Raw genomic sequence first — 27,311 nt, forward strand, 5'->3', positions numbered from 1 at the left:
TATTGGGACATCGACACAATTCTAACATTTTTGGCTCTATACACCACCACAATGGATTTTAAATGAAACTAACAAGATGTGCTTTAACTGCAGACTGTCAGCTTTAATTTGAGGGTATTTACATCCAAATCAGGTGAACGGTGTAGGAAGTACAACAGTTTGCATATTTGCCTCCCACTTGTTAAGGAACCAAAAGTAATGGGACAAAATAATAATCATAAATCAAATTTTCACTTTTTTATACTTGGTTGCAAATCCTTTGCAGTCAATTACAGCCTGAAGTCTGGAACACATAGACATCAACAGACGCTGGGTTTCATCCCTGGTGATGCTCTGCCAGGCCTCTACTGCAACTGTCTTCAGTTCCTGCTTGTTCTTGGGGCATTTTCCCTTCAGTTTTGTCTTCAGCAAGTGAAATGCAAGCTCAATCGGATTCAGGTCAGGTGATTGACGTGGCCATTGCATAACATTCCACTTCTTTCCCCTAAAAAACTCTTTGGTTGCTTTTGCAGTATGCTTTGGGTCATTGTCCATCTGCACTGTGAAACGCCATCCAATGAGTTCTGAAGCATTTGGCTGAATATGAGCAGATAATATTGCCCGAAACACTTCAGAATTCATCCTGCTGCTTTTGTCAGCAGTCACATCATCAATAAATACAAGAGAACCAGTTCCATTGGCAGCCATACATGCCCATGTCATGACACTACCACCTCCATGCTTCACTGATGAGGTGGTATGCTTAGGATCATGAGCAGTTCCTTTCCTTTTCCATACTCTTCTCTTCCCATCACTCTGGTACAAGTTGATCTTGGTCTCATCTGTCCATAGGATGTTGTTCCAGAACTGTGAAGGCTTTTTTTAGATGTCGTTTGGCAAACTCTAATCTGGCCTTCCTGTTTTTGAGGCTCACCAATGGTTTACATCTTGTGGTGAACCCTTTGTATTCACTCTGGTGAAGTCTTCTCTTGATTTGTTGACTTTGACACACATACACCTACCTCCTGGAGAGTGTTCTTTATCTGGCCAACTCTTGTGAAGGGTGTTTTCTTCACCAGGGAAAGAATTCTTCGGTCATCCACCACAGTTGTTTTCCGGGGTCTTCCGGGTCTTTTGGTATTGCTGAGCTCACCGGTGCGTTCCTTCTTTTTAAGAATGTTCCAAACAGTTGTTTTGGCCACACCTAATGTTTTTGCTATCTCTCTGATGGGTTTGTTGTGTTTTTTCAGCCTAATGATGGCTTGCTTCACTGATAGTGACAGCTCTTTGGATCTCATCTTGAGAGTTGACAGCAACAGATTCCAAATGCAAATAGCACACTTGAAATGAACTCTGGACCTTTTATCTGCTCATTGTAATTGGGATAATGAGGGAATAACACACACCTGGCCATGGAACAGCGGAGAAGCCAAATGTCCCATTACTTTTGGCCCCTTAACAAGTGGGAGGCACATATGCAAACTGTTGTAATTCCTACACCGTTCACCTGATTTGGATGTAAATACCCTCAAATTAAATCAGTCTGCAGTTAAATCACATCTTGTTCGTTTCATTTCAAATCCATTGTGGTGGTGTATAGAGCCAAAAATGTTAGAATGGTGTTGATGTCCCAATATTTATGGACCTGGCTGTATACCAGCCCCCAGTAGGAAAGTTAGTGCCATATAGCACCTAATGTTTCACTATAAAAAATAAGGACTTAAACTGCGACCATTTCCTAACGCTTCCTCTGCTAGCTTTTTGTATTCTCATATATTTTGCTCTTATGTTGTCTATCTAGAGAAGCAAGATGTGCACCAATTCCTTTTGGATAACCTAGAAAATGGGGGCATATTGGAGCTTATGATGAGGTATCTGAAAGTGATTGCTCAGAAGTTTTTGGTGAAGTGGCCCCCTGCTCTGACGGATGTTGTGCTCAATATATACACTAGCTGGAGAAAGCACAGCAGTGGTCTTCCCAATCCTTTGCTTAGGGACTGCAAGAACCAGCACATTCGAGTAAGTGTTTGCTCCCAGTCAGCTTTATTTCTAATCTACTGTTCGTTCTATATCATAGTTCTTATTGATTTGTGACCCAACATTTTACTTCTCCAACTACTGGTATACGTAATAAACAAGATACCAAAGTGATACCAAATTCTGCTTGCTTCTGAATGCTATTATGAGTGTTACTGAGCTTTACCACCTATGTAGCTGCATAAGTTGAAAAAGATATTTACTTGTGTCGGCAACAGATTCCAATGTCTTTTTTGAAAATTCAAAAAGAAATAATTGTAGTCGACTAACTATAGAAATCTTCCAAAATCCAGTAAAAGTGGGTTAATGTATTCCAAACTAGTAAAATCCATCAACCAGAAGTTAAAGGGAACCTGTCATCAACTTTATGCTGACCTCGATGAGGACAGCATAAAATAGTGACAGAAATGCTGGTGTCAGCGATGTGTCACTCATGAGCTAATAGTAAGTGGTTGCTGAGAACCAGCATCACAATCACTGGAGACCAGGCCCTGAAAAGAGTCACATCTACCTGAGAAGAGTCAGAGTTATTCATAAGCTCCTTCTCTCCACTTATCTGCTGATGATTGGCAGTTCTCTTCTAGGGAGAAAACTAGGTAGAAGTCTGTCAGTCATCAGCAGGTGGGCCGGGAGAGCAGGAATTCATGAATAACCATGACTCTTCTCAGGTGGCCGTGACTCTTTTCCAGGCCCCTTCTGCAATGATTGTGATGTTGCTTCTCGGCAACCACTTACTTTTAACTTATAAATGACAGACCGCTGAAATCAACTCGCCTGTCTCTACTTTACTTTATGATGCCGTTAGTATGGGCAGCATAAAGTTGATGACAGGTTCCCTTTAAAAAACCCTCATTATGCCTTTAGGTGTCAGTCATAGCAAGACCACACCTAGAATGGGGCATAACCATCTAAGTTGTGTTTTATTTCTATCTGGATTCTTCACTACTTTTCCTTAGCGGTTCTTATGTTATTCTTTAATAGGACATGATGGTTATGAGTTTGACCTGTTTGGAACTGCAGCTTGATCAGTGGCTTTTGGCCAAGGTGAAGACTGGAACAGGTAATGTTGGACGACTGAATTTCTCTTATTTTCCACGTGATTTATCATGTGTTCTTTTTTTCATTACCGTAATTGCTTGTCTTTTTTTATTTTTTGGAATTTTCACCTTATATTTTTAGTGTCTCCACGCAAGTGTCCTGCTGGTATCCCTGACGAGAACTTAGGACCAGACTTTCCTGGCCCTCACTTTCTGGAAGATCAAATGATGATGGGATTTGCAGCCTCTCAGCGTGACCTGTTTCCAGATGGGTGGTTAAATTATGTAGTGAGAGTATACTGGCTGAAAGCAAGGTTTTTGGCTTTGCAGGTGACTTATGTGATAAAATGCATTCATGCATGTATTGCAGGGGTACATTTAAAAATAATTGAGAAGAGAAACAAAAGAAATGCCCATAGAAACCTATCTGCTTTTATTTTTCTACACAAGCGGTGTAATCTGATTGGTTACTATAATTATAGCCACTGTGTACTATGTAAACTCCTTATTATGTAATTCCTGGTCTGCCACTATTTATTTGTGAAGTAACATGCAAATCAAGAGTGTAAATACTACAGGGGATTTATTTTATATGGGGCCCTTAGAAAAGTGGACCCAGATCTGGTTTGCTCCATCCTTGTTTCCGTTGCATGAGAACCTAAGCAAGGCTTCCCTTTTAACATGGTGTTTAATGGTTTAACCACATTACATGTTGTACATGGCAGATCAGAGTGTGGAGAGGGGGAAAGCATCCAAGGAGGGCAGCTCACGCAAGGTGTATATTAGGAGGGAGCACACACAGCTGCCAGTCAGAGGCTGACACTAGGACAGAATAAGTGTTGGCTCCACCCAGGTGGGTTATACACTGTCCATAGATGCTAGTCTAACCAGTTTTAATCTAGTGTCCATAGGCACACACCATCTGATTTTTCCTTTAGGTATTACTGCAATTTTTCTTTTTTTTTTCTAACTCTCTGCAGGCTTTCAGACTGCGGCAAAGTATTTTCATCATGGGCCACCACTTTAGTAGTACCCCTGTGGGCGCGTACTTTAGTGCCCCACTAGTCACCCAGTCCCCCTTACTGCATCCACAGTGGATTGATGGTAATCCCACTCTGGTGCGAGGGGTGATCCTGTGGCGCCTGAAGATGCCAGAAGGCAAGTATGCTTCCTACCCCGGTTAGAGACTCTCTTCTCCCCTCCAGGGCCCCTTCCCTTTCTACTCTAGGGTATTTTCCCCTTTCCAGGGTTGCCTGGCCGCCATTTCCCCCTCCCTTTTGGGCTGCCCTTGGTCTCCAGTCCCCAGCTCCTTCCTGGGCTAGTCCTGATTGCTCCTTCCATCCTCCTTTGGCCCCCCCTGTCACTGGATTCCGCCTGGGTTAGGCTGCACAGTTTCCCATCTCCACTCCAACTCCTGGATCATCCTTTCTCTTGTGCAGGGAGGGTCGCTAGGTCCAAGCTACCCCATCTAGCCTTCAACCTTAATATTTCCCTTTTATACCTCCAACAGTGCCCCAGCCATCCCACTGCCTCAGGCCCCTGGGAGTGCCTAGTTTTCTTCCTTTCTAACTACTCTAGCCCCTGGCTTTTGCTGGGGCTGGCCACATTTTGTCCCTCCCTCTCTCCGTCTTTCTGGGCTTCCAAGGGGGCTGGTCTTCTTCCTGTTGGACATCGGGAAAGCTTTCCTCTCCTGCCCAGTCCTGCTTTAGCACAGGCTTTGAGGAGGGAGTTTTCTTCTATTTTCATTTTTCCTGGGCACCATTTCTCTTCATATCTTCAGACGACAGCTACTCCATCTTTTGTCTTCTGTGGGCTCTCTCAGCACCTTCAGCTTCACTTAGTGGGACACAGCATCTCTGAGTCTGGTAGTCTAACCTCTGACTGCTCTTTTTTTTTTTTTTCTTTCCTGTGGACTTATTTTTCTTAGCTTCATGTCCTTCTCTAGGGAAGACCCCCAGAGATGGCAAAACCCCCGTCTCCCTTTCCCCGGGGTGCTATATACATCATAAGTGCCCGCATGTGAAGTTACCATGCAGACATACTGAGCCCATTTGCTCTCAGGGCCTTACTACCAGGCCCCACTGTCTAGGAGTTGGTTCCCTTTGGATTAGTCTCTTCCCTCTCTCTGGCCATAGGCAACATTTCTCAGCTCTTCCAATCCACTCTTGCCCACTCATATTGCAGTAGGTTTTACCCTTCCCAGGGAGTCACCTTTTGAAACGCCTTGCTCTGTATCCAGGAGCAGGTCCCATAAACATCCTAGAGCCTCCCAGCATTAGGTACTAGTCATCCTCAGCAGCGTCAGACCATTCACAGGACAGAATCGACACTGGTGGCACCACCCCTCCTACAGCTCACTCCACCTCTTTCTTTCACTGTACCCGGCATTCATTTCTGATCTTCTAGCCAAATAATGGAACCATCCAGTCAGCTCCTCCTCGTTTAGACCCTCAGGTGGCCCACCCTTCTAGAGCCACTACTTTTCGCCTTGCTACCACCACTTTCCTCTCTGATCCTTTGGACAAAAAGATTGATTCTGTGTCCAAATCGACATTTCTCGCCCATATTCCTTGGGGGACACAGGAAACCATGGGTATAGCTCTGCTCCCTAGGAGGCGTGACACTAAGTGAAAGCTGTAAGCCCCTCCTCCATCAGCTATACCCTTCAGCCTGGAGAGAGAGACTGACAGTTTTTTGCTTAGTGTCCAAGGAGGCAAGACACTCCCTGCTTAGGCAGGGTTGCTTTCCTATAATTTTTTTATTTTTTTGCGTTATTTGTTGTTTTTAATTCGGATTTTTTCTACTTACAGGGACAACAGAGGCGCACTAGACCCCTCTGTTTCTCCCGGGGTTGAGTTGCGCCAGTACCGGTAATTCCGCACTGCCGCCTCCCCCACAGAAGACAAGGTGGACCAGGGCAGCCTCGCTCCCCTGCGTCCCGCCAGCTCAAGGGTCGCCCGCACGCCAAGTCCCTCCCCCGGCTTCCTGCCACCGCGGTGCCAGTAGCTGAAGGGGCCACCCTGGATTGAGGGCGAAGACAGCGTATGGTGAGAGTGGCTGCTCCAGCCTCCCCTTCCCTCCCTCCCACCGCTGCTACATCTACGCTTGAAGCCAAGCGTTTTTTCCATCATCAACCCCCCCCCCCCCGCCCCCCCCCCCCCCCCCCCCCACATGGGCATATCGGGGCCGGCAACTTTACCGGGCATCATTTGGGGGGGACTTCGTCTTCTTTAGCGGCAGGGCATCAGGGGGACGGCTGTAGGCAGGAGGCCGTCTGCCACATCCAGGCGCGGCGGGGGCCGCTTACTTGGCGCGAACGGCGCCATTTCACTTGGCCGGCACTTCACTACCTCGGGGGTTAAATCATTTTGCCGCACGCGCGGCTCTGCTTCTCCTTCAGCGCGGCAGGGGGGGGCGGAGCTTCCTACATGAGCTCCGCTACTTCCTGTTTCGTCGGGCTCCACATCTCTAGTGCTGCGTGGAATCCTCTCTGCCGTCCGATCCTGAAGCTATTCATCTCCGTGCCTGCTGCCTCTCCTCCACAGCCTCCTTCAGTCTGCTGCCCTTGCTGCTGCCGCTTGCATCATCCGGGTAGGACTGTTAACCCCCTCCGTGCCACCAGTACTGTTGCTTGTGTGTAATCCCCGTTCTGTTTTTTCCCTGGGGTCTCCCACTTTAAGCGCAACATTTTTTCCACCATGTCAGACCCTTCTGCAGCTGCCAAGCCTTGGTACCATGCCTGTACCGCTTGTAGGGAACCTTTTCCCCGGGGGCAGTCTGATCCGCACTGTCCTGCATGCCGAGCTCCACCGCAGCCTCAGTCGCCCGCTGTGTCGCTCCCTGCTTCCTCTGACCCGCCTGACTGGGCTAGATCCCTGTCCCAGGCCGTGGAAAGCCTCACTCATGTCGTGGGCCGCCTAATAGACAGGCCGCCTACCCCGCAGGACGCCACTCTTACTGTCGCGCCCTCCGGGTCCACCGCTTCTGCCGCTGCAGCGGGTTCACCCTCTCTTAGTGACCCCTCCCGAGCTAGGCACTCTCAGAAGCGTTTTTAGAGTAGTGCGAGCCTCCTCCTCGGATGCCTCCCTCTCCCCGCCACGCGTGCGCACTCAGACGGGCCTCTCCTCTCCAAAGGATTCGCCCTCTGAAGGTGAATTGGCGTCTTCAGATTTGGAAATGGACTCGGCCCTGCCGTCCAAGCTAGCCTCAGCGATGGGTCAACTCATCTCTGATATTCGTGACACCTTTAAGGTGCAAGATGACCCCCCTAGCTCTGACGCAGCTAGCGTCTCCTTTATCAGACCCAGGCAGGCCTCAAAAGTCTTTCCAATCCACTCTGATTTCTCCTCCGTGGTGTCTAAGGCTTGGGCTCGCCCGGACGCCCGTTTTGTCAACCCCAAGAAGCTGGACATTTGCTATCCTTTTCCAGCCGATGTCGTGGCCACCTGGTCGTCCCCACCCAAGGTGGACCCCACTGTGGCCCGTCTGTCAAAGAACACGGCCATCCCTGTTCCCGACGGGTCCTCTCTTCAGTCAGCGGAGGACCGTCGCATGGAGACCCTTTCCAAGGGCATTTTTGCTGCCTCCGGTTCTGCCCTCAGACCGGTTTTTGCCTCTGCTTGGGCAGGTAAAGCAATCTCTGCTTGGGGTGCGCAGCTGGAACAGGAGTTGGACTCGGACGTCCCCATCCAGGACCTACGTTCCTTGGCCCAGCTTATTATTCGGGCCGGGAATTTTGTTTGTGAGGCCTCCCTTGATGCGGGAGCCCTTATAGCACGCTCCTCCGCCCTGGCAGTTTCCGTCAGGAGGGAACTCTGGCTGAAGGTTTGGAAAGCGGACGCTGCCTCCAAACGTTCCTTGGCGGGGCTACCGTTTGCGGGTTCCCGCCTTTTCGGGGTCCGCCTAGACGAGCTTATTTCGGAGGCCACGGGTGGTAAAAGCACCCATCTTCCTCAACCCCAAGCCAGGGGCGCCCCCCACGGACGCCCTGGTGCATCTCGTTTCCGGTCCTCCCGCAGGACCTCTGGGGCTCCCCCCACAGCTGCCGCTTCGGCCCCTCCCCAGGATAAGCGTAGGAAGCCGTTTTTTCGGGCGCAGCCCTCCTGGCGCAGGCCGCAGGCTGCCCGCACACCCGCAGCAAAGCAGTCCTCTGCCTGAAGGCGCGCCCCCACCCACCCGGGTGGGGGGCCGGCTCCTCCTTTTCAGGGACGTCTGGATGGCTCACGTCTCCGACGCCTGGGCTCTCGAAATTGTGTCCTCCGGATACAAAATCGAATTCGCGTCCTTCCCTCCAGATCGGTTCTTTCGCTCCCGCCCGCCGCGGGACGCGAAAAGCGCGGCTGCGTTCTCCGCGGCTGTTCAAGCCTTACTGGACAGGGGGGTGATTACCCCCGTTCCTCTAGAGGAAAGGTTCCAAGGGTTCTATTCAAACCTCTTTGTAGTTCCCAAGAAGGGAGGTTCGGTGCGGCCCATTTTGGACCTCAAAAAGCTCAACCGTTTTCTCCTCCTTCGACGGTTTCGGATGGAGTCCCTCCGTTCCGTGGTGGCTTCCCTGGAGCGGGGAGATTTCATGTCTTCCATCGATATACAGGATGCCTACCTCCATGTTCCGGTAGCCCGGTGTCACCATCGCTTCCTCCGTTTCGCCGTGGGGGACCTCCACTTCCAATTTGTCGCCCTTCCCTTTGGGCTGGCAACAGCCCCCCGGGTGTTCACCAAGGTCCTGGCCCCGGTTTTGGCCTTACTCCTTTCCAGGGGTGTTTTTCTGCTACCGTACTTGGACGATATCCTCATCAAGGCTCCGTCCTTTCCTCAAGCGGTTGCCAGCGTGGATCTCACTCTAGAGACTCTGGCGAGGTTCGGTTGGGTCATCAACTTCCCCAAGTCCTCCCTTCCCCCCTCCAGACAACTGGTCTTCCTGGGAATGCTTTTAGACACGGGAGCGGCGGAGGTACGTCTTCCCTCGGAAAAACGACTGACCCTCCGTCGGGCGATTCAAGGTCTCCTTCTCCACCGTCGACCGTCCTTCCGCTTCTGCATGCGGGTCTTGGGGCAGACTGTTGCCTGCTTCGAGGCGATCCCATTTGCGCAGTTTCACTCCCGCCCTCTCCAACGGGCGATCCTCTCCTCCTGGGACAAATCGCCGGAGTCTCTGGATCATCCCTTCCATCTATCGCCTCCGGTGCGGTCATCTCTCCGCTGGTGGTTACAGTCCCCTCTTCTGGGCAGGTCCTTTCTGCCGCTCAACTGGTTGGTGGTTACAACCGATGCCAGTCTCTTGGGCTGGGGAGGCGTGTTTCCTCCCCAATCCGGCCAGGGCATTTGGTCTCCATCGGAGTCCAAACTCTCGATCAATGTCCTGGAGCTGAGAGCGGCCCTTCTGTCTCTGCGACACTGGACTCATCTGCTGAAGGGTCATCCAGTTCGTGTGCAATCGGACAACGCCACGGCCGTGGCGTACATAAACCACCAGGGGGGCACTCGCAGCGCTGCAGCAATGCGGGAGGTCACCAGCATTCTCCGTTGGGCGGAAGCCCACGTCCCGGCCCTATCTGCAATTTTTATTCCAGGGGTGGACAATTGGGCGGCGGACTTCCTCAGTCGCACCACCGTCGACCCCGGCGAGTGGTCTCTTCACCCGGAGGTGTTCGAGGCCATTTGCCTTCGTTGGGGCATACCGGATGTGGACCTCATGGCCTCCAAATTCAATCACAAGGTCCCCGCCTATCTGTCCAGGGCCAGGGATCCGGGAGCTTGCGGAGCCGACGCCCTCGTTCTTCCTTGGCGAGGCTTCGCGCGTCCATACATATTCCCTCCCATCCCTCTCCTGCCCAAGGTCCTTCGGAAGATCGCGGCGGAAGGCGTCTCGGTGATTCTGGTCGCTCCGGACTGGCCCCGCCGGTCTTGGTATGCCGACCTCATGCTGCTCCTGGCAGACGCGCCCTGGCCGCTGCCCGCCAGGGAAGATCTTCTCTCTCAGGGACCGATCTTCCACCCGCGTTTAAGGTCCCTACGTTTGACGGCGTGGTTGTTGAGACCACCGTCCTGACACGTAGGGGTTTTTCTGCGGACGTCGTCCGCACCATGATCCGCGCCCGTAAGCCGTCCTCTTCTAGGATCTATTATAGGACCTGGAGGACCTATTTGGGGTTCTGTGCCGATCTGGGGATTCCTCCGCTTTTCTCTCCCCACCGTTTTGTCCTTCCTGCAGAGCGGACTTGCCCAAGGTCTGGGTCTTAGTTCTTTGAAGGGTCAGGTGTCTGCGCTGTCCATTTTGTTTCAGCGCCCACTGGCCCCCCTTGGTCCTGTCAAGACCTTCCTTCAGGGCGTGGCTCACGCGGTTCCCCCGTACCGCCCTCCGGTACTGCCCTGGGACCTGAACCTGGTTCTCTCAGCGCTCCAGGCTTCTCCTTTCGAGCCTCTGCGGACGGTTTCCTTGCGACTTCTGTCCTGCAAGGTTATTTTCCTTGTAGCCGTCACCTCTCTTCGGAGGGTGTCCGAATTGGCTGCACTCTCCTGTCTGGAACCTTTCCTAGTGTTCCACCAGGACAAGGTAGTTCTTCGTCCGGTCCCTTCCTTCCTTCCTAAGGTGGTCTCCGCCTTTCATCTGAACGAGGACATCGTTCTCCCCTCTTTGTGTCCTTCCCCTTCGCACCCCCGGGAGAGGAAGCTTCATCGCCTGGACGTTGTCAGGGCGCTCAAGGTTTATCTGGAGGTAACCAGCTCTTTCAGGCGTACTGACTCGCTCTTTGTGGTTCCAGAGGAGTCGCGCAGAGGGATGGCGGCGTCCAAAGTTGCTATCGCCCGTTTTGTCAAGATGGCTGTTACTGAGGCTTATCTCGCCAAGGGCAAGGTTCCGCCCCTTGGTGTTACCGCTCACTCCACTAGAGCGGTCGGGGCTTCCTGGGCTCAGAGGAATCGGGCTTCTACGGAGCAGATTTGCAAGGCGGCCACTTGGTCCTCCTTGCACACCTTCACCAAGTTCTACAGGGTGCATACTCATGCGTCGGCTGACGCTGCTTTAGGCCGTCTGGTGTTGCAGGCGGCAGTTGATTGATGCCTCTAGTGTTGGTCTAATTTATTCTGGTCCCTCCCTTCTGGTACTGCTCTGGAACGTCCCATGGTTTCCTGTGTCCCCCAAGGAATATGGGCGAGAAAAGGAGACTTTTGTATTACTTACCAGTAAAGTCTCTTTCTCGCTCTTCCTTGGGGGACACAGCACCCGCCCTTCATTTGGGTTTACAGTTGTGGTTCCGGCTTGGTTGCCCCCGTTGGGGCTCGACAGTTCTTTTTTCCGGTTGGTGGTTATCTTTCACTACTTGGACACGCAACTGGCAGTCTCTCTCTCCAGGCTGAAGGGTATAGCTGATGGAGGAGGGGCTTACAGCTTTCACTTAGTGTCACGCCTCCTAGGGAGCAGAGCTATACCCATGGTTTCCTGTGTCCCCCAAGGAAGAGCGAGAAAGAGACTTTACTGGTAAGTAATACAAAAGTCTCCTTTTCTGGCAGTGGGCTCAGGTCTCCACCCTGCCTTCACTGCCTGCTAGGACACTAGGGCATGTACCAAACGACTTCTCGACTTTTCCACAGTTTGTCCTCAGAGGTCCTTCTGGAGGATCTCTCTCTTCTTGCTTCCCAGTTGCTTCAGGCATCTAAGTATCTCTATGATACATCCCTAGAGTCCTCCCGCTGCCCCAGCAGGGCTGTGGCTAATTCTGTAGCCATTCATCACTCTGTACTGCTACATTCCTGGGCGACCTATGCTGCGTCTAAAAAGCCCTTAGGTGAAAATCTGGAAAGCGCCTGAAAGAGCTTATTTCTGAGGCTACAAAAGGCTAAAGCTTCCTTCTGCCCCAGAACCACCCTCGGCGCCATACAGTTTTGAGACGGTCACAAAGTTTGCTTCTTCAATTCTTATGGTGGCACTGGCAAATTGCATTAAGTTATCAGATGAATTGCAATTAATTGCAAAGTCATTCCTTGTCATGAAAATTAGCTTAATCACAAAAAACTCATTTCCACGACATCTCAGCCTTGCCGCACCTCCAAATACATACTGCAAAAACAAAAGTAATGAAAGAAATGCGGTGTACGTTACCGTGGCTGAAAATACAAACTGAACATAATGCAACAGCACTCTGCAAGCATTGACTTTATGAGTGAATGCTATATGCACTATATAGATGAATATGTGGTACTGTTCTTTCTCTTCAAACAGCTGATCGTCCGTATAGTTCTGGGAGTCGGCCCCCGCCAATCTGTGTTGATAACCTATCCTGAGACTAGGTCGTCAACATAAAAAAAGCTGACAACTCTTTTAAGGCCTCTTTCACACTTGCGTTGTCCGGATCCGGCATGTACTCCACTTGCCGGAATTACACTCCGGATCCGGAAAAACGCAAGTGTACTGAAAGCATTTGAAGACGGAACAGTCTTTCAAATGCGTTCAGTGTTACTATGGCACCCAGGACGCTATTAAAGTCCTGGTTGCCATAGTAGTAGTGGGGAGCGGGGGAGCAGTATACTTACAGTCCGTGCGGCTCCCGGGGCGCTCCAGAGTGACGTCAGAGCGCCCCATGCGCATGGATGACGTGATCCATGTGATCACGTGATCCATGCGCTTGGGGCGCCCTGACGTCACTCTGGAGCGCCCGGGGAGCCGCACGGACGGTAAGTACACTGCTCCCCGCTCCCCACTACACTTTACCATGGCTGCCAGGACTTTAGCGTCCCGGCAGCCATGGTAACCACTCTGAAAAAGCTAAATGTCGGATGCGGCAATGCGCCGAAACGACGTTTAGCTTAAGGCCGGATCCGGATTGATGCCTTTCAATGGGCATTAATTCCGGATCCGGCCTTGCGGCAAGTGTTCCGGATTTTTGGCCGGAGCAAAAAGCGAAGCATGCTGCGGTATTTTCTCCGGCCAAAAAACGTTCCGTTCCGGAACTGAAGACATCCTGATGCATCCTGAACGGATTTCTCTCCATTCAGAATGCATTAGGATAATCCTGATCAGGATTCTTCCGGCATAGAGCCCCGACGACGGAACTCTATGCCGGAAGACAACAACGCAGGTGTGAAAGAGCCCTAAGGAGGTCATATCTGGATACTTTTTGTTACTATCATAATTCTATTAAATAAACTTGTCATAAGAGGGGTAGAAGAGAGTGAGTTAATTCCGAATGCTATGTGATGTGAAATGCAATAGATGTCATCATTGATTGCTTTATTAATGTGCTTATTAAATGTAAAGGGTTGTCGTTAAGAAGTAATCATTCCCCTTTTGTTGTTTGCAATGTAGGGGGACATGGAGCAGGCTTTAGAAAACTTTGATATATGCACGGACTTGCTACAGAGTTCAGAGGCTAAAGCGTACAAAGGGAAAGAAAACGAAGACGTCATTGTTATCAAACTACCCAACCTGCAGCTTGACTCCACAGTATCTGTAGAGGAGGTGAGGTTTTAAGTCATTGAATCAGTACAGATTCCTCCAAATTGTGTTTGCAACAAACCAACCTTTATTGCATGTTAAGCCAGAAAACCTGAAAGTCTAAAACTAGGAAAACACTCGCACTATGGACTAATTTATCCCAAACCAGTAATTAGAACCAGAGCCAGCGACACCATGGTGTAGCTTATGGGCCTCGTTCATGCCACAGATCGATCCCCAGATCTCTCCCTCATCAACAATGTCTGGGACTGGATGGGGTGAAGGATCTCCCATGCACGACAGCCAGCAACCACTTTAGCTGAACTACAGCTCCCAATTTAAAAAACCTCAAAATGACATACCACAGGAGGATATCCAGCATCTGTATGACCGTTTGATGGGGAGATGCCACCTAATAGTAATGGGACCCTACCTCAATATACAGTATACCCTGCTGCAGAACCCAAAATTAAGGGTGCACCACCCTGGTTGTGTGATCATTTACCAAGCACCACTAGCAGTTTATACTTTGTCAATCTCAGCTCAGTTGCATAAAGTTTTCCAGGTAGTCATTTTTTCACTTTCTGCCAGTTTCTCTTTGGGAATGTTTGCCTATTCATCCAGAAGAGTGAGGTCAGACACTGATGGTGGACAAGACGGAATGGCTCACAGTCTCAATTCTAGTTCATCTGAAAGGCGTTTCATGGGGTTGAGGTCAAGGCCCTGTGAGGACCAGACAAGTCCTTCCACACCAAATTCACCCAACCATGCCTTTATAGACCTTGCTGTGTACACTGCGGAGTAGCCATGCTGGAACAGAAAAGGACCTTCCCAAACTGCTCCCACAAACTTGGAAGCATGCAATTGTCCAAAATGTCTTGATATGCTGAAGCATTAGGGTACATCTACATGGTGAATTTGGCTGTGACACATGTCGTACACCGTGTTACGCCCAAGTATCGCAGCGTAGCAAGGCAGCCATCGCAGCAAGGCTCGCATGTTTGCTGAGACTGCGACATGCGAATCACAAAATGTACAGCAGTGTTGGATTTTTTGCGGTTTGCGTGTCATGGTCACAGCAAAAGTGAGTCACACCATAGCATTATCCCTCTTCCACCAAACTTTACACATGGCACAATGCAGTCAGGCAGGTGATGTTCTCCTGGTATTATTCAGCCCTAGACTCATCCATCAGAGAATTGTGATTCACGTTTCCACTGCTCCAGAGTCCAGTGGCGGCATGCTTTACACCACTCCATCCAATGCTTGTCATTGTGCTTGGTGATGTGTGGCTGGCATGCAGCTCACCATAGAAATCCATGCCATGAAGCTCGCAACACACAATTTTTGTGCTGAGGAGGAGTTTGGGAATTCTGTAGTTATTTGGAAGAGATTTATCAAACTGGTGTAAAGGAAAACTGGCCTATAGCACCCAATCAGATTACACCTGTCATTTTGCCAAGGAGCGCTGAAAAATTAAAGGTGGAATCTTATTGGTTGCTATGGGCAACTAAGCCAGGTTTTTTGACCCCAGTTTTGATAAATCTCCCCCATTGAGTCAGCAGAGTGTTGTCGACTTTTGTACACTGTGACTCAGCACTTGGGGCCGCAATATGCTTTACATGACGTGTTTGATGTGTCCACCATTCTGCCGGATGCACATGGGGAAAAGTTTGATCCAGTCTTCATGAACTTCTTCATAGCACTTTTGGATTCGCCATTTCTGGTAAGCCATATTGGCCCAACTAAAATGGCGAATCCTGCAGTGCCGTGAAAAAGTGTCCCCTGCGGTTCCTCAGCGTGTTCATGAAGACTGGATTAAACGTTAAACCATGTGCATCCAGCAGAATGGCGGACACATCGAACACCTCATATAAAGCACTTTAGGAAAAGGAAACTCGCGTAACCCCTAAACAGGTAAAGATGGGTCAAACTGTGTTTCGGAGTAAATTCTAGCCAAGACTAATATATTACATGACCCCCCCCCTTTCTACTAGAAAAATCTGGGCTGAATTCAATACGGTGGATTTCAAGATGGAGGCAGAAAACGTTTCCTCCACCAAATAATGCAGTCTCCCTTCAAATACTTTCTCACAGTGGAAGTCAAATTTCAAAAATTAAACCAGTTTAAAGGGTGTGACCAGACCTTTGCCTCCCCCCTGAATATGAATATATATATAAATATGAATGAATATATATATATATATATATATATATATATATATATATTATATTCTTTAGAAATATACATTTGTAACCAGCTAGAGGTTAATGCTTTGGCTGTATTTTCTTCTAGATTGAAAACAGTCTTAAGTCCCTGGAGAGATGCCAGTCACTGGAGGAGATTCAGAGATTGCATGACATGGGGGATTATTCATCAGTGGTCCGTCTCGTGTGCCCTACCTTGTGTTCGAGTGGTTACAACAGAAATAAGCACCTTGATTTGATGACTTCTCCTCCAGAGAGACCGACTCAGCTACTTCTTATGCAGGTGAGGAGCAGCAAGTAATCATAGCCATGAATTCATATGCCTGAAATCTTCATCTTTGTGCTCCTGTGAAGCCGAAACCACAATTTACTTCTGCATAGCGATAGTAAATGAATACTTGAGATTCTGCGGGAACAGAGAACGTATCCTCATACCCACATACGGTGGATCTGATCCGGGGGCATAATGCACGAGTTCTGAACTTAGGTGTCAGCCTTCCTTGCAGGATGCAGCATTTTGGGAGACAAACAGTCCATAGCCTGTCCAATCCATCCCTAGATCTGACCAAATCAGAAATGTGCTATTCCAGGAGGCCTTTGTGAGCGTTGTGACAAAATAGCAGACTGCTTGGCTCTCTTATTAAGAGACAGCGTGGTGTAATGCATCTTTCTGAATCTCCTTAAAGAGACCAGTCCTGTATGGAGAATTATTGGCAGTGCTCCATGGGAAACAAACGTGCAAAATGTGTTGCCATTTGAAAAACACCGACTTGATTCTGTAAATTACATGGCATCTGTGAGATCTAAAATGTCTTCTTCTTGATGGCCAGGATTCCCTGTTGAAGCTGTCAGATTTCAAGCAGTGCTTCCAGTGTTCAGAGGTTGCTCTGAATGAAGCTCTTCAGCAGATGATGAACTCAACGTCTGGAGCGCCCAAGGAGGAATGGGTTGCCACAGCAGCCCAGTTACTTACAGGGATAGACCTTTCCCTGTCGTCAGACAGTTGTGCTTTACAGGTGTCCACAGTCGCCCATCTCGTACGTCTCTGCAGTAACCTCATACAGGTAACCGCCAACTATGCACACTAAATATACAATGCATAAAAATGCTTATGCCGTATCTGACCAGTAAGTGTCCATGCATATCAATGTAGTGATGCCAGCTTTACCCATTATGTACCAACATGTAATGGCCTTGAAGGCTGGCTGCACTCTGACCTGTATAGTCAAAGGAATTCACAAATATACTAGTATTTAGCTTGGCTTGTAAACAGGGCTGCCAACCTAAATTTTTTTTTTTTTCTGGACAATTTATTAAAAAATCACAGACAAATTGGAAAAGTATAATAAACTATAAAGATTATCCATAAGACATGTCGATAGGTCACATACTAATACTGAACACATTACCAGCCTTTACGGTGAGCTTTAAAATGCTGAGAATTACAAAGTGACCTGCTCCAGTACCCAAAAAAATCACGGACACATGTCATTTTTTTATGGAGAATGGGAAAAAGTCCCCTTTATTTATGGACTGTCCAGGAAATTCTGGACGGTTGGCAACCCTGCTTGCAAATGGGGAATTGAATCTGAAAGTATAAGGCTAGTTTCACATTAGCGTTTTCAATTCCGCTATTGAGATCCGTCATAGGATCTCAATAGCGGAAGAAAACGCTTCAGTTTTGTCCCCATTCATTGTCAAGGGGGACAAAAGTGAACTGAACGAAACGGAGTGCACTACAATTCTGTTGGTTGCGCTCCCATCACGGACAGAATAACGCTGCAAGCAGCGTTTTTCTGTCCGCAATGTGGTGCGGAGCAAGACAATGTAAGTCAATGGGGACGGATCCGTTTTCTCTGACACAATAGAAAACGGATCCGTCCCCCATTGACTTTCAATGGTGTTCATGATGGATCCGTCATGGCTATAGAAGACGTAATACAACCGGATCCGTTCATGACGGATGCATGCTCTTGTGTTATGGTAACTGAAGCGTTTTTGCAGATCCATGACGAATCCCAAAAAAAGGCTAATGTGAAAGTAACCTAAATTGTAGATTATGGAGCAAGGGAGGTTTCCCTTCACCCAGTGGTGAATTTGTGTATTGCACTAGTGCCGAACATCTGGTTTCTATAGTGAGCAGTTTTTAAGTCCCACAACTCCTTATTGCCTATAGAAAATGATGATACACTGCGTGCAGAATTATTAGGCAAATGAGTATTTTGACCACATCATCCTCTTTATGCATGTTGTCTTACTCCAAGCTGTATAGGCTCGAAAGCCTACTACCAATTAAGCATATTAGGTGATGTGCATCTCTGTAATGATAAGGGGTGTGGTCTAATGACATCAACACCCTATATCAGGTGTGCATAATTATTAGGCAACTTCCTTTCCTTTGGCAAAATGGGTCAAAAGAAGGACTTGACAGGCTCAGAAAAGTCAAAAATAGTGAGATATCTTGCAGAGGGATGCAGCACTCTTAAAATTGCAAAGCTTCTGAAGCGTGATCATCGAATAATCAAGCGTTTCATTCAAAATAGTCAACAGGGTCGCAAGAAGTGTGTGGAAAAACCAAGGCGCAAAATAACTGCCCATGAACTGAGAAAAGTCAAGCGTGCAGCTGCCAAGATGCCACTTGCCACCAGTTTGGCCATATTTCAGAGCTGCAACATCACTGGAGTGCCCAAAAGCACAAGGTGTGCAATACTCAGAGACATGGCCAAGGTAAGAAAGGCTGAAAGACAACCACCACTGAACAAGACACACAAGCTGAAACGTCAAGACTGGGCCAAGAAATATCTCAAGACTGATTTTTCTAAGGTTTTATGGACTGATGAAATGAGAGTGAGTCTTGATGGGCCAGATGGATGGGCCCGTGGCTGGATTGGTAAAGGGCAGAGAGCTCCAGTCCGACTCAGACGCCAGCAAGGTGGAGGTGGAGTACTGGTTTGGGCTGGTATCATCAAAGATGAGCTTGTGGGGCCTTTTCGGGTTGAGGATGGAGTCAAGCTCAACTCCCAGTCCTACTGCCAGTTTCTGGAAGACACCTTCTTCAAGCAGTGGTACAGGAAGAAGTCTGCATCCTTCAAGAAAAACATGATTTTCATGCAGGACAATGCTCATCACACGCGTCCAAGTACTCCACAGCGTGGCTGGCAAGAAAGGGTATAAAAGAAGAAAATCTAATGACATGGCCTCCTTGTTCACCTGATCTGAACCCCATTGAGAACCTGTGGTCCATCATCAAATGTGAGATTTACAAGGAGGGAAAACAGTACACCTCTCTGAACAGTGTCTGGGAGGCTGTGGTTGCTGCTGCACGCAATGTTGATGGTGAACAGATCAAAACACTGACAGAATCCATGGATGGCAGGCTTTTGAGTGTCCTTGCAAAGAAAGGTGGCTATATTGGTCACTGATTTGTTTTTGTTTTGTTTTTGAATGTCAGAAATGTATATTTGTGAATGTTGAGATGTTATATTGGTTTCACTGGTAAAAATAAATAATTGAAATGGGTATATATTTGTTTTTTGTTAAGTTGCCTAATAATTATGCACAGTAATAGTCACCTGCACACACAGATATCCCCCTAAAATAGCTAAAACTAAAAACAAACTAAAAACTACTTCCAAAAATATTCAGCTTTGATATTAATGAGTTTTTTGGGTTCATTGAGAACATGGTTGTTGTTCAATAATAAAATTAATCCTCAAAAATACAACTTGCCTAATAATTCTGCACTCCCTGTATACTGTCATTATCTTCTGCTTTTAATCTTTATGATCAGCTGGTTGTGGAGGAACGCCCTGAATCCTTGTAATGTACATATGAGCTGGATCCTCGAGAGGGAGAGTCACTCTTTGGAGCAACTCTTATCTCTGTTATTGAGGACCTGTCAGTTCTTCTGACATGTCTGTTTTTAGCAAATAATTGTATTCCATATGAGATTGCAATTCTGGATCATTTTATTCTTGTGACTGTATTTTTTGCTGTTCCTCTTTAATTCCTGCTAGAAGTTTATGAATAAAGGTACAACTAGGTGTTACCAGTTAAGGGTGCATCTCCTGCACAGTCTGACATTGTCCAATTAGTTCCAGCAGTGTCACACTGCAGGAACATCCCACCAACTGGACACAGTATTGCTAAACCTCTAGCAGGAATAATAGAGGAACAGCACAACATAGAGATATAAAAATAATGTTATCTGACCAGTAAGAGTTATAAGAGTAGACGCTCCAGAATAGTTATTACATGAAGAATGGAAGTAGATAGTAAAACAGACATGTATGGAGAGGTGACAGGTCCACTTTATGGTGTGTTCATGCTTAGGTTTTTAGAAGTAATTGTGTGCACTTGTTTTTGGTGGTGTTTTTTCCGATACAGACTCCAGCTCAATGTTAGCTGAAAGTATGTGGGAAATCTGAAAAGCAGGAAACATAACATAAGCGTTTGTTTACTACTATTTTCCATTTCATCCACCATGACGGCTACAAATGAGATTGACCCCTTGACCTCTATAGGGGCAGGAATACACCAGTGATAGAGAGTTTAAGCCCCCACCCACTCTCTCCCTTCAGTGTTTCCTGTCCCTACGTGGGCATTACACAGAGAGGCCTCCCAAAAGGGAGGTGGATGAGTTTTAGTTTTATTAATTTGTTCTTTTTTTATTTTTATTTTTTCCTTTAAATATAACTGGAGGTTGGCTTATTACCAATCTTCTCCTCTGCCCTCCCGCTGCTGCTGCTATAGCTGGGCAGAGGAAATTAGGGTTAATCTCGTCCCTGAGATCGGAGGCCTGTTCTCACCCCTTGCTGCATGGTCTCCCTTCCCTCGGGTGAGGAAGCAGATCTGTAAGAGCAGGACGCCAAGATCTAGCTCTGGGATTCCCGGCGAGGTCCGGAGGGGGCGGAGCTCCGGGACACGTGTGGGGACACGTCATCGCGCCTGGGATGTGGGTTAATGACGTCAGACGCCACTCCATGTGAAAAAGAGCAGGCAATTCTGACAATGCTGTCTCCACTGACTCCAGCAGCATGTCAGCTCCTGGGACCCGCATGGACAGCACAGACCCACCTTCGGACGCTCCTTCCGTGAGTTCCCCTGTCGGGAATGTGCAAATGTTTTCTTTTTTACTTTTTTTTTACTTTCTGATACCTGGTTGCTCTTCTCTTTTTAGGGAGTGAAAGAAACTAAAATCAAATCTAAATATATTAAATGTACTACTTGTGCTAAGAAACTCCTAGAAAGTTACAAAAAGAAACTATGGAAATCTTGCATTACGATTTACGATCGGTACAGGACGAAATGTTTGGGGGATTGCATGCAAAAAGATCCAAAGTAGTTCCCATTAACGAGAATATTAAGGACATGATCCTCGATAAATGGACAGATCCAGAAAAGATGACGCACTGTTATGGGGGATCTGTGGATGACGCACTGTTATGCGGGGATCTGTGGATGACGCACTGTTATGGGGGGATCTGTGGATGACGCACTGTTATGGGGGGATCTGTGGATGATGCACTGTTATGGGGGGATCTGTGGATGACGCACTGTTATGGGGATCTGTGGATGACGCACTGTTATGGGGTATCCGTGGATGACGCACTGTTATGGGGTATCTGTGGATGACGCACTGTTATGGGGTATCTGTGGATGACACTGATGGGGGGTATCTGTGGATGACACTGATGGGGGGTATCTGTGGATGACACTGATGGGGGGTATCTGTGGATGACACTGATGGGGGGTATCTGTGGATGACACTGATGGGGGGTATCTGTGGATGACACTGATGGGGGGTATCTGTGGATGACACTGATGGGGGGGTATCTGTGGATGACACTGATGGGGGGGTATCTGTGGATGACACTGATGGGGGGGTATCTGTGGATGACACTGATGGGGGGGTATCTGTGGATGACACTGATGGGGGGGTATCTGTGGATGACACTGATGGGGGGGTATCTGTGGATGACACTGATGGGGGGGTATCTGTGGATGACACTGATGGGGGGGTATCTGTGGATGACACTGATGGGGGGTATCTGTGGATGACACTGATGGGGGGGTATCTGTGGATGACACTGATGGGGGGGTATCTGTGGATGACACTGATGGGGGGGGTATCTGTGGATGACACTTATGTCATCCACAGATCCCCATAAGTGTCATATACAGATCCCCTATCAGATGCATCAGTGTGGAGGGAGGAGTCGGAGACACTCACGGCGGGGCCCGGTGCGGTGACTCTACTCTAATACACCGGGCCCCGCAACTGTTAAATACATTCAATTCGATCTATATCTAAATGTATACCGCACTGTTCGGTACTTACTGTAGTACCGTAAGTATAGCATTAAGATGGCGCACACTGGCAGCTTCCTCGGTCATGCACCGCCTGCCGCAGCTCCCTCCTCATGCGCCGCCTGCCTGCTTATCTCACTTTATGAATGAACAGGCAGGCGGCGCATGAGGAGGAAGCTGGGGCAGGCGGCGCATGACCGCGGGAGCTGCCGGTCTGCGCCGTCTTAATGCTATACTTACGGTACTACAGTAAGTACCGAACAGTGCGGTATACATTTAGATATAGATCGGATTGAATGTATTTAACAGTTGCGGGGCCCGGTGTATTAGAGTAGAGTCACTGCACCGGGCCCTGCCATGAGTGTCCCCGCCTCCTCCCTCCACACTGATACTTCGCTAGCCGTGCTGTGCAGCATAGCGGCCAGCGAAGTATCCGCTTTATAAGATGCACGGCCATTTCCCCCCCACTTTTTTGGGGGGGGGGGGAGTGCGTCTTATAAAGCGAAAAATACGGTAAATTTCCTCAACTCTCCCAAGAAGATTTCAGACCACCTCCCACAGTTCCACCATTTTATCAAAGATATGGCAGGGCGTTCTAGAATTAAAAAAAATCAGGCGTAGGGAAAAATGTTCCCGAAACAGAAAAAGGAAAAGGTTTCTATTCAAGGCTATTTCTAGTCCAAAAACCAGATGGATCTTTCCGTACTATCATAAACTTAAAGGATCTAAGCAAATCTATAATATACAGAAAGTTCAAGATGGAATCAATTTCGTCCATCGTCCCCTTAATCAAAAAGGGAGCCTACATGACATCTATCACGCTGAAAAACGCATACTATCCTATTCCCATCCATCTAAACTCACAAAAGTATCTCAGATTTGCACTAAGAGACCCCGAGGGCATATTGCATCATTTCCAATTCTCCTCCCTTCCATTCGGTATTTCCTCAGCCCCAAGAATCTTCACAAAGTTGGTACTTGAGATGATATCACCTCTCAGACAGGAAGGACTCTTAATCTTCCCATACTAGGATTATTTCCTTAGGTCCCTTTCACACGAGCGAGTTTTCCGCGCGGGTGCAATGCGTGTCGTGAACACATAGCACCCGCACTGAATCCTGACCCATTCATTTCAACGGGTCTGTGTACATGAGCGTTGTTTTTACGCATCAGTTCTGCGTTGCGTGAAAATCGCAGCATGTTCTATATTCTGCGTTTTTCACGCAGCCCTGGCCCCATAGAAGTGAATGGGGTTGCGTGAAAAACGCATTGCATCCGCAAGCAAGTGCGGGTGCGATGCGTTTTTCACTGATGGTTGCTAAGAGATGTTTTTTGTAAACATTCAGTTTTTTATCACGCGCGTGAAAAACGCATCAAAACGCATTGCACCCGCGTGGAAAAAACTGAACAACTAAACGCAACCGCAGACAAAACTGACTGAACTTGCTTGCAAAATAGTGCGAGTTTCACTGAACGCACTCTGAACGCATCCGGACCCAATCCGCAACGCCCGTGTGAAACCAGCCTTATAGTAGGAAGTTCAGAAACAGAAGCAGTCAGACAAACAGACTATTTTTTTGCAAATGATATCAGACTAGTTGGGATATCGGGTTGGTTAATAAACATAAAAAAGTCTTACTTAATCCCATCATCCAATAGAAAGTTTCTGGGAGTACTGTTGGACTCGGTATCCCAAACATCATCTCTCCCGCAGGAAAAGATAGAAGCTATCATAGCAAAGATAGAAAACTTCCAATCTCTAAACTGGTGCTCTACCAGGATGGCTATGAGCATTCTAGGTCTTATGACATCCTGCATAACAGCTGTAGCTTGGTGTCAGGCCCACACCAGAATTATGCAAACCTGGATCCTAGGGAGTTGGAACAAAAAACAGTTGTCCCTAGACAGAAAGATAGTCATTCCATATCCAGTAAAGTCAGATCTAAATTGGTGGAAGAAAAAGATAAATCTATCAAAGGGCGTCCTTTGGCTGAAAGACCCAGAGATACAGATTGTGACAGACGTAAGCAGTGTGGGTTGGGGAGCCAAAGTAGCCTCCTCAACCTGGCAGGGAAGGTGGTCAGAAAAAAAACAGATCCTCAAATTACAGAGAGTTGCGTGCGATCTGGGAGACTCGAAAGGTGACTCAAGGTCTTCTAAGCAAAAAACATCAAAAAATATTTTCAGACAATACAACAGCAGTCGTCTAATTAAAACATCGGGAGGGTACAAGGTCCCCAAGTTTGAGATATCTAGCGAAAAAAAAAAATTCTGGGCAGAAAAAATGTCCTATCCATTACAGCGGTTCATATCAGGGGATCAGAAAATTATAGATGCAGATTTCTTGAGCAGAAAAACCCTAGACCCGGGGGAATGGTCTTTAAATCAAAGAATCTTTCAAGAAATATCCGCCAAATGGGGCTTACTGCAAATAGACCTGTTCGCCTCAAAAAGAAATGCAAAAGTCAAGCGTTTTTGCTCCTTAGATCCCAGAAAAAAGCCATGGGCAGTAGACGTTTTTTTTTCCATAAAATGGACATGGGATCTAGCATACGCCTTCCCTCCTTGGGCTCTAATCCCTCGTGTTCTACAGAAAATTCTAACAGACCCAGTAACGGTGATATTAATAACCCTCTACTGGCCCAAAAGAAGCTGGTACTCCATTCTAAAGAAAATAGCGCTGGAGGATCCTTGGTTAATACCCTTTCAGAAGGATATTCTTTCTCAGGGCCCAATTCTTCATCAAAATCTAAGTCTTGGATCCTGAGAGCGAGGTCTTAAGGAGTAAGGGACTCTCAGACAAAGTTATATGTACATTAAAGGCCGGTAGAAAGAAGGTTACTTCAGCTATCTACCTAAAATCTGGAAGAAGTACTGTAGTTGGTTGTGGGAAGACTCTCCAAATATGTCCTCCCCATGTATTCAAAAGATTTTAGATTTTCTTCAGAAAGGGCTAAACCTAGGTCTTAGGCCAAGTACCCTAAAAGTACAGATCTCCGCCCTAGGTGCATTCTATGATACAAATGTAGCTGATCATAGATGAGTTAGAAGGTTCATAAGAGCAGCATTCATACTTAGACCATCATTAAATCCTAAGGTTCCTCAATGGGATTGAAATTTAGTCTTAAATGGGTTGACAAGAGCACCTTTTGCTCCCATTTCAGACATTTCCATTAAGCACCTCTTCTTTAAAGGGGTTGTCCGGGATTGGGGACATTGTTCTAAGTGTACAACAGTGACACAAATATTACACACATGCCTATCCTACCTTTGCCACACATGTCTGATGCCCCTTTTTCATATAGCAAGTTCTCGGCCGGAAGTGCCTATTTTCTCATAGTCAGTGACGAGGGATTGGCGGTAACTAAGCTGGAAGACATCGCGCTAAGCCACGCCCCCCCTCCGGCCCAGTGACTCACCATCAGCCTCAGTAATTATGCAGATTGCAGGGAGGGGCGGTGACTTGGCTGGAAGACATTGTGCTAAGCCACGCCCCTCCGGTGATGTCACCGGGCATGGCACTTTCTAATGAATGAAGGAGGCGGAATATTAATGAGGGGGCAGAGTTACGGCGGAGATGGTAGCTGTAACCACGTGATGCCGCGCTGCGCTGGGATCCACAGGGCAGTGCGGCAGGAAGTTAGGCAAAGATAAACCTAGATGTAAACAATGCGTGGGAGACCGTCGGAGCCCTTTAGAAGTGGTGAAAATATTAAAAACATATTGGGGAAACTTTAATCAGCTCTTAATAGTGAGTACTCTTTAAAAAAAATTATAATAATTGATCCTGGACAACCCCTTTTTAAGACTGCTTTCTTAATAGCCATAACATCAGCTAGACGCCTGGGAGAAATCCAGGCCCTCTCATGTAGGGAATCTTATCTTTCAGTTTTTTCCGACAGTATAGTTCTAAAATTAGACCCGGGGTTCCTTCCTAAAGTGGTTTCAAACTTCCATAGGGACCAGGAAATTGTCTTACCATCTTTCTGTAGTGACCCAATACCCCCACAGAAGAACAATTTTATCTTTTAGATGTGAGGGAGACTATTATCCAGTACCTGGCGGCCACTAAAGCTTTTAGAAAGATGACAATCTATTGATTCAGTTTGCAGGACGCAATATGGGGAAGAGGCTTTCCAAAGCATCCATAGGTCGCTGGATAAAATCCACTATATCATGTTGTTATTCCCTATTGGGTCTCACTGGTCCTAGAAGAATAAAAGCCCACTCCACCAGAGCTATGGCTTCTTCATGGGCAGAGAAAGCTGGTGTGTCTCTTGATCAGATATGTAAAGCCGCTACATGGTCCAGTATCAATAGATTTAGAAAACATTATCATCTAAATATCTTGGCTTCTACAGATCTAGCCTTTGGCCAGAAAGTTCTGCAAGCAGTAGCCCCCCCTCCCCCCCTACTGTATAATCTGTTAGTTCTTATCTGTAGCTGTCATGGTGGATGAAATGGAAAACCGTAATTAGACTTACCAGTAATTCTGTTTCCTTGAATCCACCATGATGGCGCGTATATTCCCTCCCAAAATAAATTTGTGTATAAATATATATAGATATATAGATATTGTTAACACTTGATAGCACCCACTTAGGTAATTTGTAAACACTGAAGGGAGTGAGTGGGTGGGGTCTTTTAAACTCTCTATCTCTGTGTATTCCTGCCCCTACAGAGGTGAAGGGGTCAATCTCATCTGTAGCTGTCATGGTAGATTCAAGGAAACAGAATTACTGTATTTTTTTGGGGGGGGGGGGGGGTGTTTGGTATTTTTTTTTATTTTTTATGCAGATTATTGAAGCTTTTGTAATTTTTTTTTTCTGGAGTTATGCCCCCGTTTTCGTGTAATTTTAACTTTTATTAAATGCAAATGAGCCTCTAGGAGCAAGGCTCATTTGCATATAATAAAAGTTAAAATGATACAAAAACATGGGGGGATACTTAAATAAAAGAAATGCAGAGTTAAATTCAGGTGACCTTTTCACATCACATCCCCCATTGACTTTCATTGGTGTTCATGACGGATCCGTCATGGCTATATAAGACATAATACAACCAGATCGTTCATATATTATTGTAACGGAAGCGTTTTTGCATATCCATGACGGATCCACAAAAAACGCTAGTGTGAAAGTAGCCTAACAGGTCAGCCAGTTTCATAGGTACAAATCTATATACACACACACACACGGTGAGGCTCCGGTGGTGGTATTCCCATTGAAACTGGGGCTATTATGTCAGCTTGTAGCCCCGCTCTTGGCGACCACAAACCATATGTCCCCTTTATCATATCTCTTTAAAAATAT

The 27,311-nt window shown here is 47.4% G+C and overlaps 1 protein-coding gene across 6 annotated transcripts in view; it reads left to right on the top strand.

The window, feature by feature from the left end:
• Positions 1-27,311, top strand: part of CABIN1 (calcineurin binding protein 1) — a 196,786-nt gene that overhangs the window by 50,786 nt on the left and 118,689 nt on the right. For all 6 annotated transcript variants that reach the window (XM_040416393.1, XM_040416396.1, XM_040416397.1 and 3 more), the window contains exons 12-17: positions 1,781-1,998; positions 2,998-3,076; positions 3,196-3,383; positions 13,354-13,506; positions 15,779-15,973; positions 16,521-16,754. In XM_040416393.1, coding sequence (XP_040272327.1) covers positions 1,781-1,998; positions 2,998-3,076; positions 3,196-3,383; positions 13,354-13,506; positions 15,779-15,973; positions 16,521-16,754 — 1,067 coding nt within the window. The remainder of the gene's footprint in view (positions 1-1,780; positions 1,999-2,997; positions 3,077-3,195; positions 3,384-13,353; positions 13,507-15,778; positions 15,974-16,520; positions 16,755-27,311) is intronic.

Source organism: Bufo bufo, chromosome 2 (genome assembly GCF_905171765.1).
Source record: "Bufo bufo chromosome 2, aBufBuf1.1, whole genome shotgun sequence".
NCBI classification, from domain to species: Eukaryota; Metazoa; Chordata; class Amphibia; order Anura; family Bufonidae; genus Bufo; species Bufo bufo.